Source organism: Chamaea fasciata, unplaced genomic scaffold (assembly GCF_029207755.1).
Source record: "Chamaea fasciata isolate MVZ Bird 193981 ecotype frontalis unplaced genomic scaffold, bChaFas1.0.hap1 SCAF_495, whole genome shotgun sequence".
NCBI classification, from domain to species: Eukaryota; Metazoa; Chordata; class Aves; order Passeriformes; family Sylviidae; genus Chamaea; species Chamaea fasciata.
Genome location: NW_027094580.1, coordinates 27,108 through 39,266, shown reverse-complemented (window position 1 = coordinate 39,266; position 12,159 = coordinate 27,108). Strand labels below are relative to the sequence as shown.

General features: G+C 52.8%; 1 protein-coding gene across 1 annotated transcript; it reads left to right on the top strand.

The window, feature by feature from the left end:
- The first annotated feature begins 106 nt into the window (after positions 1–106).
- Positions 107–8,478, top strand: LOC136305566 (tubulin-folding cofactor B-like). The gene is made up of 6 exons (XM_066208840.1): positions 107–331; positions 1,366–1,509; positions 2,336–2,432; positions 4,345–4,536; positions 4,682–4,754; positions 8,302–8,478. Exons 1-6 carry the CDS (start codon positions 218–220, stop codon positions 8,414–8,416), a joined length of 735 nt encoding a protein of 244 aa, XP_066064937.1. The 5' UTR covers positions 107–217; the 3' UTR covers positions 8,417–8,478.
- The last annotated feature ends 3,681 nt before the right edge of the window (positions 8,479–12,159 follow it).

Here is a 12,159-nt window from a genome sequence, read left to right as displayed (position 1 = left end):
ATTTCTCCCGCCCCCTTTATGGGTCATATCCTCTTTAATCCCGCCTTTCCTCGACGGCTATTGGTGGCGTCGGTACCACGTGACGCCATCCGCGGGCTCTGATTGGCTGTTCCCTCACGGGTCCCGTGAAGGTTCCAGAAGCGGCCGCCGGTTCGGGCGGGTCCGGAACCGTTCGGGGGCTCCCGGTACCGGCGGCGGCCCGGTCGGTACCGGAGCCATGAACGGCGGCGGGACCGCGCCGGGCCCGGTGTGGCTGGCGGTGAGCAGCTCCCTGAACGCCTTCCGTGCCTGTAAACGCTTCTCGCCTTCGCTCACCATCGCCGAGCTCAAGGTACCGGGAGAGCGGGACCGGGATAGAACCGGGAGAACGGGACCGGGATGGGGGAACCGGGAGAACGGGACCGGGATGGGGGAACCGGGAGAACGGGACCGGGACAGAACCGGGAGAGCGGGACCGGGATGGGGGAACGAGGATGAGGGAACCGGGATAACGGAACTGGGATAATGGAACCGGGAAAGAACCGCGATGAGGGAACCGGGATGGGGGAACCGGGATAGAACCAGGAGAACGGGACCGGGATAAGGAACCGGGATAGAACCGGGATGGGGGAACCGGGATAAGGGCTCCCCAAATCCCAAACTGGGCTCCCCAACCCCCAAACTGGGAGCACTGGGACTCCCCAGTGTCGTCGCTGTGAGCTGGGAGTTACCGGGAGATCCCAGGGGCTGCTCCTGCCCTCAGTGCCATTCCCAGTGTTCCCAGTATCCCCAGTATCCCCAGTATCCCCGGTTTCCCGCCCCCAGTGCAAGCTGGAGCTGGTGGTCGGCTCCCCGTGCCATTCCCAGTGTTCCCAGTGTTCCCAGTATCCCCAGTGTCCCCGGTTTCCCGCCCCCAGTGCAAGCTGGAGCTGGTGGTCGGCTCCCCGTGCCATTCCCAGTGTTCCCAGTGTTCCCAGTGTTCCCAGTATCCCCAGTATCCGTGGTTTCCCGCCCCCAGTGCAAGCTGGAGCTGGTGGTCGGCTCCCCGTGCCATTCCCAGTGTTCCCAGTGTTCCCAGTATCCCCAGTGTCCCCGGTTTCCCGCCCCCAGTGCAAGCTGGAGCTGGTGGTTGGCTCCCCGTGCCATTCCCAGTGTTCCCAGTGTTCCCAGTATCCCCAGTGTCCCCGGTTTCCCGCCCCCAGTGCAAGCTGGAGCTGGTGGTCGGCTCCCCGTGCCATTCCCAGTGTTCCCAGTGTTCCCAGTATCCCCAGTGTCCCCGGTTTCCCGCCCCCAGTGCAAGCTGGAGCTGGTGGTCGGCTCCCCGTGCCATTCCCAGTGTTCCCAGTGTTCCCAGTATCCCCAGTGTCCCCGGTTTCCCGCCCCCAGTGCAAGCTGGAGCTGGTGGTCGGCTCGCCGGCGTCGTGCATGGAGCTGGAGCTGTTCGGGGCCGAGGACGAGCCGCTGGGGGCGCTGGACCGCGACGAGGCGCTGCTGGGCTCCTACCCCGTCACCGACGGCTGCCGCCTGCACGTGAGTGTCACCGGGGTCACCTGCGGGTCACCTGGGTCACCTCACCTGGGTCACCTCACCTGGGTGACCTCACCTGGGTCACCTGTGTCACCTCACCTGCGTCACCTCACCTGGGTCACCTGGGTCACCTCACCTGTGTGACCTCACCTGGGTCACCTCACCTGGGTCACCTGGGTCACCTCACCTGGGTCACCTGGGTCACCTCACCTGGGTGACCTCACCTGGGTCACCTCACCTGGGTCACCTGTGTGACCTCACCTGTGTGACCTCACCTGGGTGACCTCACCTGTGTGACCTCACCTGCATGACCTCACCTGTGTCACCTCACCTGTGTCACCTGGGTGTCACCTGTCTGTCACCCGAATGTCACCTATATCACCTGGGTGTCACCTGTGTCACCTGTGTCCTGGGTGTCACCTGAGTGTCCCCAAATGTCTCCAGAGTGTCCCCGGAGTGTCCCCGAGGCCCAGGGACACCCCTGAGGTGACACTGAGGGGACACTGAGGTGACACCGAGGTGACACTGGGGTGACAGACAGGTGACACTGAGGGGACACAGGGGACACCCCTGAGGGGACAGCGAGGTGACCCTGGGGTGACACTGAGATAATACTGAGGGGACACTGGGATGACACTGGGGTGACACTGAGGTGACACTGAGGTGACGCTCAAGTGACATACGGGACACCCCTGAGAGGACACTCAGGTGACACTCGGAGACACTGAGATGACAGGTGACACTCAGGTGCCACTCGGGGACACTTGGGGACACTCAGGTGACACTCAGGTGCCACTCAGGTGACACTGAGGTGCCACCCCCCCCGCAGGTGACAGACCGCAGCGGGGCCCGCGCGGGGCAGTTCGAGGACGTGACACAAGTGGCCAAGTACGAGATGGCCGAGAGCGACTACGACAAGAGGACAGGTGGCCTTGGGGACACTGGGGACATCGGGGGGGCCTTGGGGACATTGGGGACATCGGGGGGGCCTTGGGGACATCCGGGTCAGTGGGGTCATTGGGGACATTGGGGGTAATGGGGTCATTGGGGACATTGGGGTCATTGGGGACATTGGAGACATTTGGGGACATTGGGGACATTTGGGGTCATTGGGGATGTTGGAGACATTTGGGGACATTTGGGGACATTGGGGACATTTGGGGTCATTGGGGTCATCAGGGGACATTGGGGACATCGGGGACGTTGGGGACGTTGCGCGGCTTAGGGACATTGCTGCTGGGACCAGGACCAGGAACGGGAATGGGAACGGGATCAGGAGTGACACCGACGCGTCCCTGCGTCCCCAAAGCGCCACCTGATGTCCCCTGATGTCCCCTCGGTGTCCCCGTCCCCAGGGACTCCCTGCGCTCGGGAATAGGAACGGGAACAGGGATGGCAATGGCACCGGGAGCGTCACCGGCGCGTCCCTGTGTCCCCCCAAAGCGCCACCCTGGTGAATTACTAAAAACAATTAGCAGCGTCGCCCTAACGCCGCTATCCAACCGTGACGGATGAAAGGCTCCGGAACAAAGTTGGGAAGCGCGCGTTTAATTCGGGATCGCTCCGGAACGCGCGCGCGCTCCCGGAAGACCGCAGGGTCTCGCCACGCGTTCTTTTATGAATCCCCGAAGCACAAACGCGTGTTGGCGACTCCGGTGCCTCCCATTCCCCCGCCTCGGGTGGTAATTAGCCACAAGCTATTAAGCCCGCGCGGTTTGTTCTCTCATAATGGGTCGGTGGTCTTTTTTATGATGAAGGGAGCGAGTCTTCCTCGCTTTTTCCCCTTTTAGCGTTGTGACACAACTGAATCCCGTTTTCCCAGGAGTATTTGATTTGAAGCCCATTGATTAGTCAGAGCGCACAATCATAAGTTGACCGGCCCCGTGATTTATCAGTTCCTTAAATCCGCCTTCTCCTTATCAAAAGCGCAGTCTCCCTGTCCCAGCGATATCTGCTTCAACTAAAATCCTTAATCCTTCAAAATCAACGTTTCAATGGGGCGGGGTCTCAAAATGATGAAGTGAGCGAGTCTTCCTCGCTTTGATTTTTTCCCCTTTTAGCGTTGTGACACAGCTGGATCCCGTTTTCCCAGGAGTATTTGATTTGAAGCCCATTGATTAGTCAGAGCGCACAATCATAAGTTGACCGGCCCCGGGATTTATCAGTTCCTTAAATCCGCCTTCTGCTTATCAAAAGGGAAGTCTCCCTGTCTTACCTCAGTGATATCCAGTTAAAGTCTTTAATCCTTCAAAATCAACGTTTCAATGGGGCGGGATCTCAAAATGATGAAGTGAGCGAGTCTTCCTCGCTTTGACTTTTTCCCCTTTTAGCGTTGTGACACAGCTGGATCCCGTTTTCCCAGGAGTATTTGATTTATGGATTCATTTTCCTCCTCGAAGCCCATTGATCAGTCAGAGCGCACAATCACAAGCTGTCGGGCCCCGTGATTTATCAGTTCCTTAAATCCTCCTTCTCCTTATCAAAAGCGCAGTCTCCCTGTCCCAGCGATATCTGCTTCAACTAAAATCCTTAATCCTTCAAAATTAACGTTTCAATGGGGCGGGGTCTCAAAATGATGAAGGAAGCGAGTCTTCCTCGCTTTTTCCCCTTTTAGCGTTGTGACACGACTGGATCCCGTTTTCCCAGGAGTATTTGATTTGAAGCCCATTGATTAGTCAGAGCGCACAATCATAAGTTGACCGGCCCCGGGATTTATCAGTTCCTTAAATCCTCCTTCTCCTTATCAAAAGCGCAGTCTCCCTGTCCCAGCCATATCCGGTTTCACCAAAACCTTCCAGACGTTTCAGCGGCGCGTCCGCCCGCTCGCTGTCCCCGCAGAGTCCGTGCGCTCCTTCCTCCGCCAGCGCTCGTGGGGCCGCTGGGACCGGGAGCGGCAGCGGGATCGGGAGCGGGAGCGGGAGCAGCGGCGGCAGCAGGAGGCGGCGGCGGCGGCCGCGCTGCCGCTCGGCGCTCGCTGCGAGGTGCGCGTGCCCGGCCAGCCCCGCCGCAGGGGGACCATCGCCTTCGTCGGTTCGTTGTCACCTCCTTGTCACCTCCCCTTGCTGTGTCCCCGCCCTTTTTTCCCCCCCCCCCCGCGGGGGGGGGTTTTTTCCCCCTTTCCCGGGTCGTTTTCCTGGGTTTTGTTGTTTTTTTTTTCTTTTTCCTTCTTTTAAAGGCGAGACGGATTTCAAGCCGGGCTTGTGGGTGGGCGTGCGCTACGACGAACCGCTGGGCAAGCACGATGGGAGGTGAGCGGGGGTTTGGGGGGTCCCGGGGGGGGGGGTTGGGGGGTCCCGGGTGGGGTTTGGGGGGATCCCAAAGGGGTTTGGGGAGTCCCCGATGGGGTTTGGGGGGGTCCCGGGTGGGGTTTGGGGGGTCCCGGGTGGGGTTTGGGGGGTCCCGGGTGGGGTTTGGGGGGTCCCGATGGGGTTTGGGGGGTCCCCGATGGGGTTTGGGGGGTCCCGGGTGGGGTTTGGGAGGTCCCGGGTGGGGTTTGGGGGGTCTTGGAGAAGTTTTTGGGGGAGTTTCGGGGCTCCTGGAGGGGTTTGGGGGCAGTTTTGGGGGTTTGGGGTAATTTGGGGGATCCCGGGTGGGGCTTGGGGGGAGTTTTGGGGGTTTTTGGGGAGATTTTGGGGGGTCCCGAAGGGGTTTGGGGGTTTTTGGGGAGATTCGGGGGGTCCCGAAGGGGTTTTGGGGGTTTTTGGGGAGTTTTTGGGGGGTCCCGAAGGGGTTTTGGGGGAGTTTTGGGGAGATTTTGGGGGGTCCCGAAGGGGTTTGGGGGATCCTGGAGAAGTTTTTTGGGCAGTTTCGGGGCTCCTGGAGGCGTTTGGGGTAATTTGGGGGGTCCCAATGGGGTTTGGGGGGTCCCGGGGGGGGTTGGGGGGTCCCGATGGGGTTTTGGGGGTTTTTGGGGAGTTTTTGGGGGGTCCCGATGGGGTTTGGGGGGTCCCGAAGGAGTTGGGGGAGGGGATTTTGAGGCCACCTGTATCTCCCTTATCTCTTATCATCCCCAAATCTCCTTTATCACCCCCAAATCTTTTATCTCTGTCCCTTATCTCTTTATCACTTATCCCCCCAAACCTCTCATCTCTTGTCTGTCTCCCTTCTCTCTTATCACTCCAAATCTCTTATCTGTTCTTTCTCGTCTCTTATCTCTCTGTTTCTTATCTCTTATTCATTATCACCCCAAATCTCTTCTCTCTTATCTGTTTTCTCTTATCACCTCAAATTTCTTATCCCTTATCACCCTCAAATCTCTTATCTCTCTCCCTTATTTCTTATCACCTCGAAATTTTCTATCTCTCCCTTCTTTCTTATCCCTTATCACCCCAAATCTCATCTCTCGTATCTCTCTCCCTTATCTCTTATCTCTTTATCACTCCAACTTTCTTGTCTCTCTCCCTTATCTCTTGCGTCATCCCTTATCACCCCAAATCTCATCTCTCGTATCTCTCTCCCTTATCTCTTATCTATCACCCCAAATCTCTTATCTCATCTCTCTCCCTTATCTCTTATCTCTTTATCACCCCAAATCTCTTATCTCCCTCCCTTATCTCTTCTCTCTTTATCACCGCAAATCTCTTATCTCTCTCCCTTATCTCTTACGTCATCCCTTATCACCCCAAATCTCATCTCTCTTCTCTCTCTCCCTTATCTCTTATCTATCACCCCAAATCTCTTATCTCATCTCTCTCCCTTATCTCTTGCGTCATCCCTTATCACCCCAAATCTCATCTCTCTCCCTTATCTCTTATCTGTTTATCACCCCAAATCTCTTATCTCTCTCCCTTATCTCTTGTGTCATCTCTTATCACCCCAAATCTCATCTCTCTTATCTCTCTCCCTTATCTCTTATCTCTTTATCACCCCAAATCTCTCATCTCTCTCCCTTATCTCTTATCTATCACCCCAAATCTCTTCTCCCTTTATCACCCCAAATCTCTTATTTCTCTCCCTTATCTCTTCTCCCTTTATCACCCTAAATCTCTTATCTCCCTCCCTTATCTCTTCTCTCTTTATCACCCCCAATCTCTTTCCCTTATCACCCCAACATCTGCCCTTATCCCCCCCGATCCCTTATCCCTTATCCCTTATCCCTTATCTCTTATCCCTTATCCCTTATCCCTTATCCCTTATCCCTTATCTCTTATCTCTTATCCCTTATCCCTTATCTCTTATCCCTTATCCCTTATCCCTTATCCCTTATCCCTTATCTCTTATCTCTTATCCCTTATCCCTTATCTCTTATCCCTTATCCCTTATCCCTTATCCCTTATCCCTTATCTCTTATCCCTTATCTCTTATCCCTTATCTCTTATCTCTTATCCCTTATCCCTTATCTCTTATCTCTTATCCCTTATCCCTTATCCCTTATCCCTTATCCCTTATCCCTTATCTCTTATCCCTTATCCCTTATCCCTTATCCCTTATCCCTTATCCCTTATCTCTTATCCCTTATCCCTTATCTCTTATCCCTTATCTCTTATCTCTTATCTCTTATCCCTTATCTCTTATCCCTTATCCCTTATCTCTTATCTCTTATCTCTTATCCCTTATCCCTTATCCCTTATCTCTTATCCCTTATCCCTTATCTCTTATCTCTTATCCCTTATCTCTTATCTCTTATCTCTTATCCCTTATCCCTTATCCCTTATCTCTTATCCCTTATCCCTTATCCCTTATCTCTTATCTCTTATCTCTTATCCCTTATCCCTTATCCCTTATCCCTTATCCCTTATCTCTTATCTCTTATCCCTTATCTCTTATCTCTTATCCCTTATCCCTTATCCCTTATCTCTTATCCCTTATCCCTTATCCCTTATCCCTTATCTCTTATCCCTTATCCCTTATCCCTTATCCCTTATCCCTTATCCCTTATCTCTTATCCCTTATCCCTTATCCCTTATCCCTTATCCCTTATCCCTTATCTCTTATCCCTTATCCCTTATCTCTTATCTCTTATCCCTTATCTCTTATCTCTTATCCCTTATCCCTTATCCCTTATCTCTTATCCCTTATCTCTTATCCCTTATCCCTTATCCCTTATCTCTTATCCCTTATCCCTTATCCCTTATCTCTTATCTCTTATCTCTTATCCCTTATCCCTTATCCCTTATCCCTTATCCCTTATCCCTTATCTCTTATCCCTTATCCCTTATCTCTTATCTCTTATCCCTTATCTCTTATCTCTTATCCCTTATCCCTTATCCCTTATCCCTTATCCCTTATCCCTTATCCCTTATCCCTTATCCCTTATCTCTTATCCCTTATCCCTTATCCCTTATCCCTTATCTCTTATCCCTTATCCCTTATCCCTTATCCCTTATCCCTTATCCCTTATCTCTTATCCCTTATCCCTTATCCCTTATCTCTTATCCCTTATCCCTTATCCCTTATCCCTTATCCCTTATCTCTTATCTCTTATCCCTTATCCCTTATCTCTTATCTCTTATCCCTTATCCCTTATCTCTTATCTCTTATCCCTTATCCCTTATCTCTTATCCCTTATCCCTTATCCCTTATCTCTTATCCCTTATCCCTTATCCCTTATCTCTTATCCCTTATCCCTTATCCCTTATCCCTTATCCCTTATCCCTTATCTCTTATCCCTTATCCCTTATCTCTTATCCCTTATCTCTTATCCCTTATCCCTTATCCCTTATCCCTTATCTCTTATCCCTTATCCCTTATCCCTTATCTCTTATCTCTTATCCCTTATCCCTTATCTCTTATCCCTTATCCCTTATCCCTTATCTCTTATCTCTTATCTCTTATCTCTGCTCCGCTCCCTCCCAGCGTGGGCGGCCGCCGTTACTTCGAGTGCCCGCCGCGCTTCGGGGCCTTCGTCAAACCGCAGAGCGTCGCCGCCGGCGATTTCCCGCCCGAGGACGACGGCCTGGACGAGCTCTGAGCCCCCGATTCCCGGGAAAACCCACATTCCCAAAAGTCCCAAAATTCCCAAAATTCCCCAAATTCCCGGCGTTTTCCCGCCTTTTTTTTGGGTGGGGGTGGGGGGGAAGAAACGCCCCGAAATCGTCGGGATTTGTCCGGTTTTTAACGGGGGGGGGGAGGGGAAAAGGGTCTGGGAAAAGGTTTGGGGGGGACCTGAGGGTGAGGATTCCCAGAATTCCCGAAATTCCTCACGGGATTCCCAGAATTCCTCACAGGATTCCCAGAATTCCTTCTGAGATTCCCAAAATTCCTCACAGAATTCCCGAAATTCCTCACGGGATTCCCAGAATTCCTCACAGGATTCCCAGAATTCCCAAAATTCCTCATAGAACTCCCAAAATTCCTCATAGAACTCCCAGAATTCCTCACAGGATTCCCAAAATTCCTCACGGGATTCCCGAAATTCCTCACGGGATTCCCCAAATTCCTCACAGGATTCCCAGAATTCCCAGAATTCCTCACGGGATTCTTTCTCCAAATTCCTCACAGGATCCCCAGAATTCCTCACAGGATTCCCAGAATTCCTCACGGGATTCCCGAAATTCCTCACGGGATTCCCCAAATTCCTCACAGGATTCCCAGAATTCCCAGAATTCCTCACGGGATTCTCCAAATTCCTCACAGGATCCCCAGAATTCCTCACAGGATTCCCAGAATTCCCAGAATTCCTCACGGGATTCCCCAGATTCCTCAGGGGATTCCCAAAATTCCTCACAGAATTCCCAGAATTCCTCACGGGATTCCCAGAATTACTCACAGGATTTCCAGAATTCCCAAAATTCCTCACGGGGTTCCCAAAATTCCTCAGGGGATTCCCCAAATTCCTCACGGGATTCCCCGAATTCCTCACGGGATTCCCAGAATTCCTCCCAGGATTCCCCAAATTCCCTCCCGGATCCCAAAATTCCCTCCCAGGATTCCCCAAATTCCCTCTTTTTGGATTTTGAATTTTGGATTCACGGATTTCTCTTGGAATTCCCGAAATTCCCTCCGGGATTCCCAAAATTTTCTCCTGAGATTCCCAGAATTCCTGCCGCAATTCCCAGATTTTCTGTCCGAGCTCCCACGATTTCCTCAGAATTCCCAAAATTCCCCCCGGGAACCTTCAAACCCGCCTGACATTGGGCGCACAAAGGGGCGTGGCTTCACGGGAGGGGGCGTGGTGTGCGCAGCCAGCCAATCAGGGCACTCCTGAGGGCGGCCAAAAGGGCGTGGCCACATGGCGGCTGGACCACGCCCCCTTTGGCCCCTCCCCCACCCCCAAACGGCGTTTTACGGTGAAAAACTCGAGTTTTGGTCGTTTTGTTCCGACCAATCGGAGCGCGGCGTCTGAGGGAGGGGGGCGGGGCTGCGGTGATGGACAGGCGGCTCGGCCAATGGGAGCGCAGAGGGGGCGTGGTCGTGGGGGCGGGGCTGTGAGTGCCCATCGAGGGGTGGGCGGGGGTCAGCACAAAGGGGCGTGGCCCGCACGTGCTAATGAGGGGTCAGAAGGGGCGTGGTCAGTTTGGGGGAGGGGCCAATTCCCAGTTCCCGAATCCCGTTGTCCAATCCCAACTCCCAGTTCCCAATCAAATCCCGGGTCCCAATTCCCGGTGCGAGCCCAGTTCTCCCAGTTCAATCCCAGTTTCCCAATTAAATCCCAGTTTCCCAAGTCCCAGTTCAATCCCAGTTTTCCCTCCCCCCATTCCCAGTTCAATCCCAGTTTCCCAGCCCCAATCCCCAATTAATTCCCAGTTCTCCCGGTCCAATCCCAGCTACATCCCAGTTTAATCCCAGTCCAATCCCATTTTCCCAATTAAAGCCCAGTCGAATCCCAGTTTTCCAACCCCAGTTCCCAATTAGTTCCCAGTTCTCCCAGTCCAATCCCAGTTCCCCCAGTCCAATCCCATTTCTCCCAGTCCAATCCCATTTCCCCCAGTCCAATCCCAGTCCTCCCAGTCCATTCCCAGTTCTCCCAGTCCAATCCCATTTCTCCCAGTCCAATCCCAGTTCTCCCAGTCCAATCCCATTTCCCCCAGTCCAATCCCATTTTTCCCACTCCAATCCCATTTCCCCCAGTCCATTCCCAGTTCTCCCAGTCCAATCCCAGTCCAATCCCAGTCCTCCCAGTCCAATCCCATTTTTCCCAGTCCAATCCCAGTCCTCCCAGTCCAATCCCAGTCCAATCCCAGTCCTCCCAGTCCAATCCCATTTTTCCCAGTCCAATCCCATTTTTCCCACTCCAATCCCAGTCCTCCCAGTCCAATCCCAGTCCAATCCCATTTTTCCCAGTCCAATCCCATTTTTCCCAGTCCATTCCCAGTCCAATCCCAGTCCAATCCCAGTCCAATCCCAGTCCAATCCCAGTCCATTCCCAGTCCCCCCAGTCCAATCCCAGTCCAATCCCAGTCCAATCCCAGTTCTCCCAGTCCAATCCCAGTTCTCCCAGTCCAATCCCAGTCCATTCCCAGTTCTCCCAGTCCAATCCCAGTCCATTCCCAGTTCTCCCAGTCCAATCCCAGTCCATTCCCAGTCCCCCCAGTCCAATCCCAGTCCAATCCCAGTCCATTCCCAGTCCCCCCAGTCCAATCCCAGTCCAATCCCAGTCCAATCCCAGTCCAATCCCAGTCCAATCCCAGTCCATTCCCAGTCCCCCCAGTCCAATCCCAGTCCAATCCCAGTCCAATCCCAGTTCTCCCAGTCCAATCCCAGTTCTCCCAGTCCAATCCCAGTCCATTCCCAGTTCTCCCAGTCCAATCCCAGTCCATTCCCAGTTCTCCCAGTCCAATCCCAGTCCATTCCCAGTTCTCCCAGTCCAATCCCAGTCCATTCCCAGTCCCCCCAGTCCAATCCCACTCCAATCCCAGTCCATTCCCAGTCCTCCCAGTCCAATCCCAGTCCCCCCAGTCCAATCCCCGATTTCCCGGGAATTTTCCCGGCCTTGGGCCTTTTTTCCAAGGAAGAATCTCCGCAGCCGCCTCAGCTTTAGCATCAATTCTTTTTTTTTTCTTTTTTTTCTCCTTTTTTTTTCCTTTTTTTTTTTTTTTCTCTTCTTTCCGTGATTTTTTAAATTTTTATTTTTTTTTCTTTTATTTTTCCCGGGAGGGGGGGAGGGGCAAGGGGGGGGGGGGAGGGGAATTCCTGGAGCTTTTTTTATTTTTTTTCTTTCTTTTCCTCATGCACTAAAAAATAAAAACCCCGAAAATAAAAATTAAAAAAAGAAAAAATCCCCGGGGGGAAAAAAGGACAAAAAAAAAAATTCCCACCAAAATCCATCCAAAAAAACCCGGAATTTTGGGATTTTTAAATTTTTTCCCCAAGGATTTTCCATTGAAAAATCCCCAAAAATCCCAGTTTTTCGAAGAGCTCCGGCGGGAATTTTGTGGGGTTTTTTTCTAATTTTGGGGCGATTTTCGTCGCGTTTTTCTCTTTTTTTTTCTCCTTTTTCATTTCAGTTTCTGATTCATTATTTCAACAATAACTTAACGCCGCCTCCAAAACTCCTCCCCAAGTTTGGTTTCCATCCGTTTTTTAGGGATTTCTCCCCAAAAAAAACCCCCCAAAAAAACCCAAAAAGTGGGAAAAAAACCCCAAATTTTGGGGGAAAAGAAAAAACACCAAAAAAAATAATGAAAGAATTTAAAATAAAACCCCCAAATTCAGGAATTTTGGCCCAAAACTCCGCCCCGGAATGTGGCAGGAAAAGGAGGAAAACGGGAATTT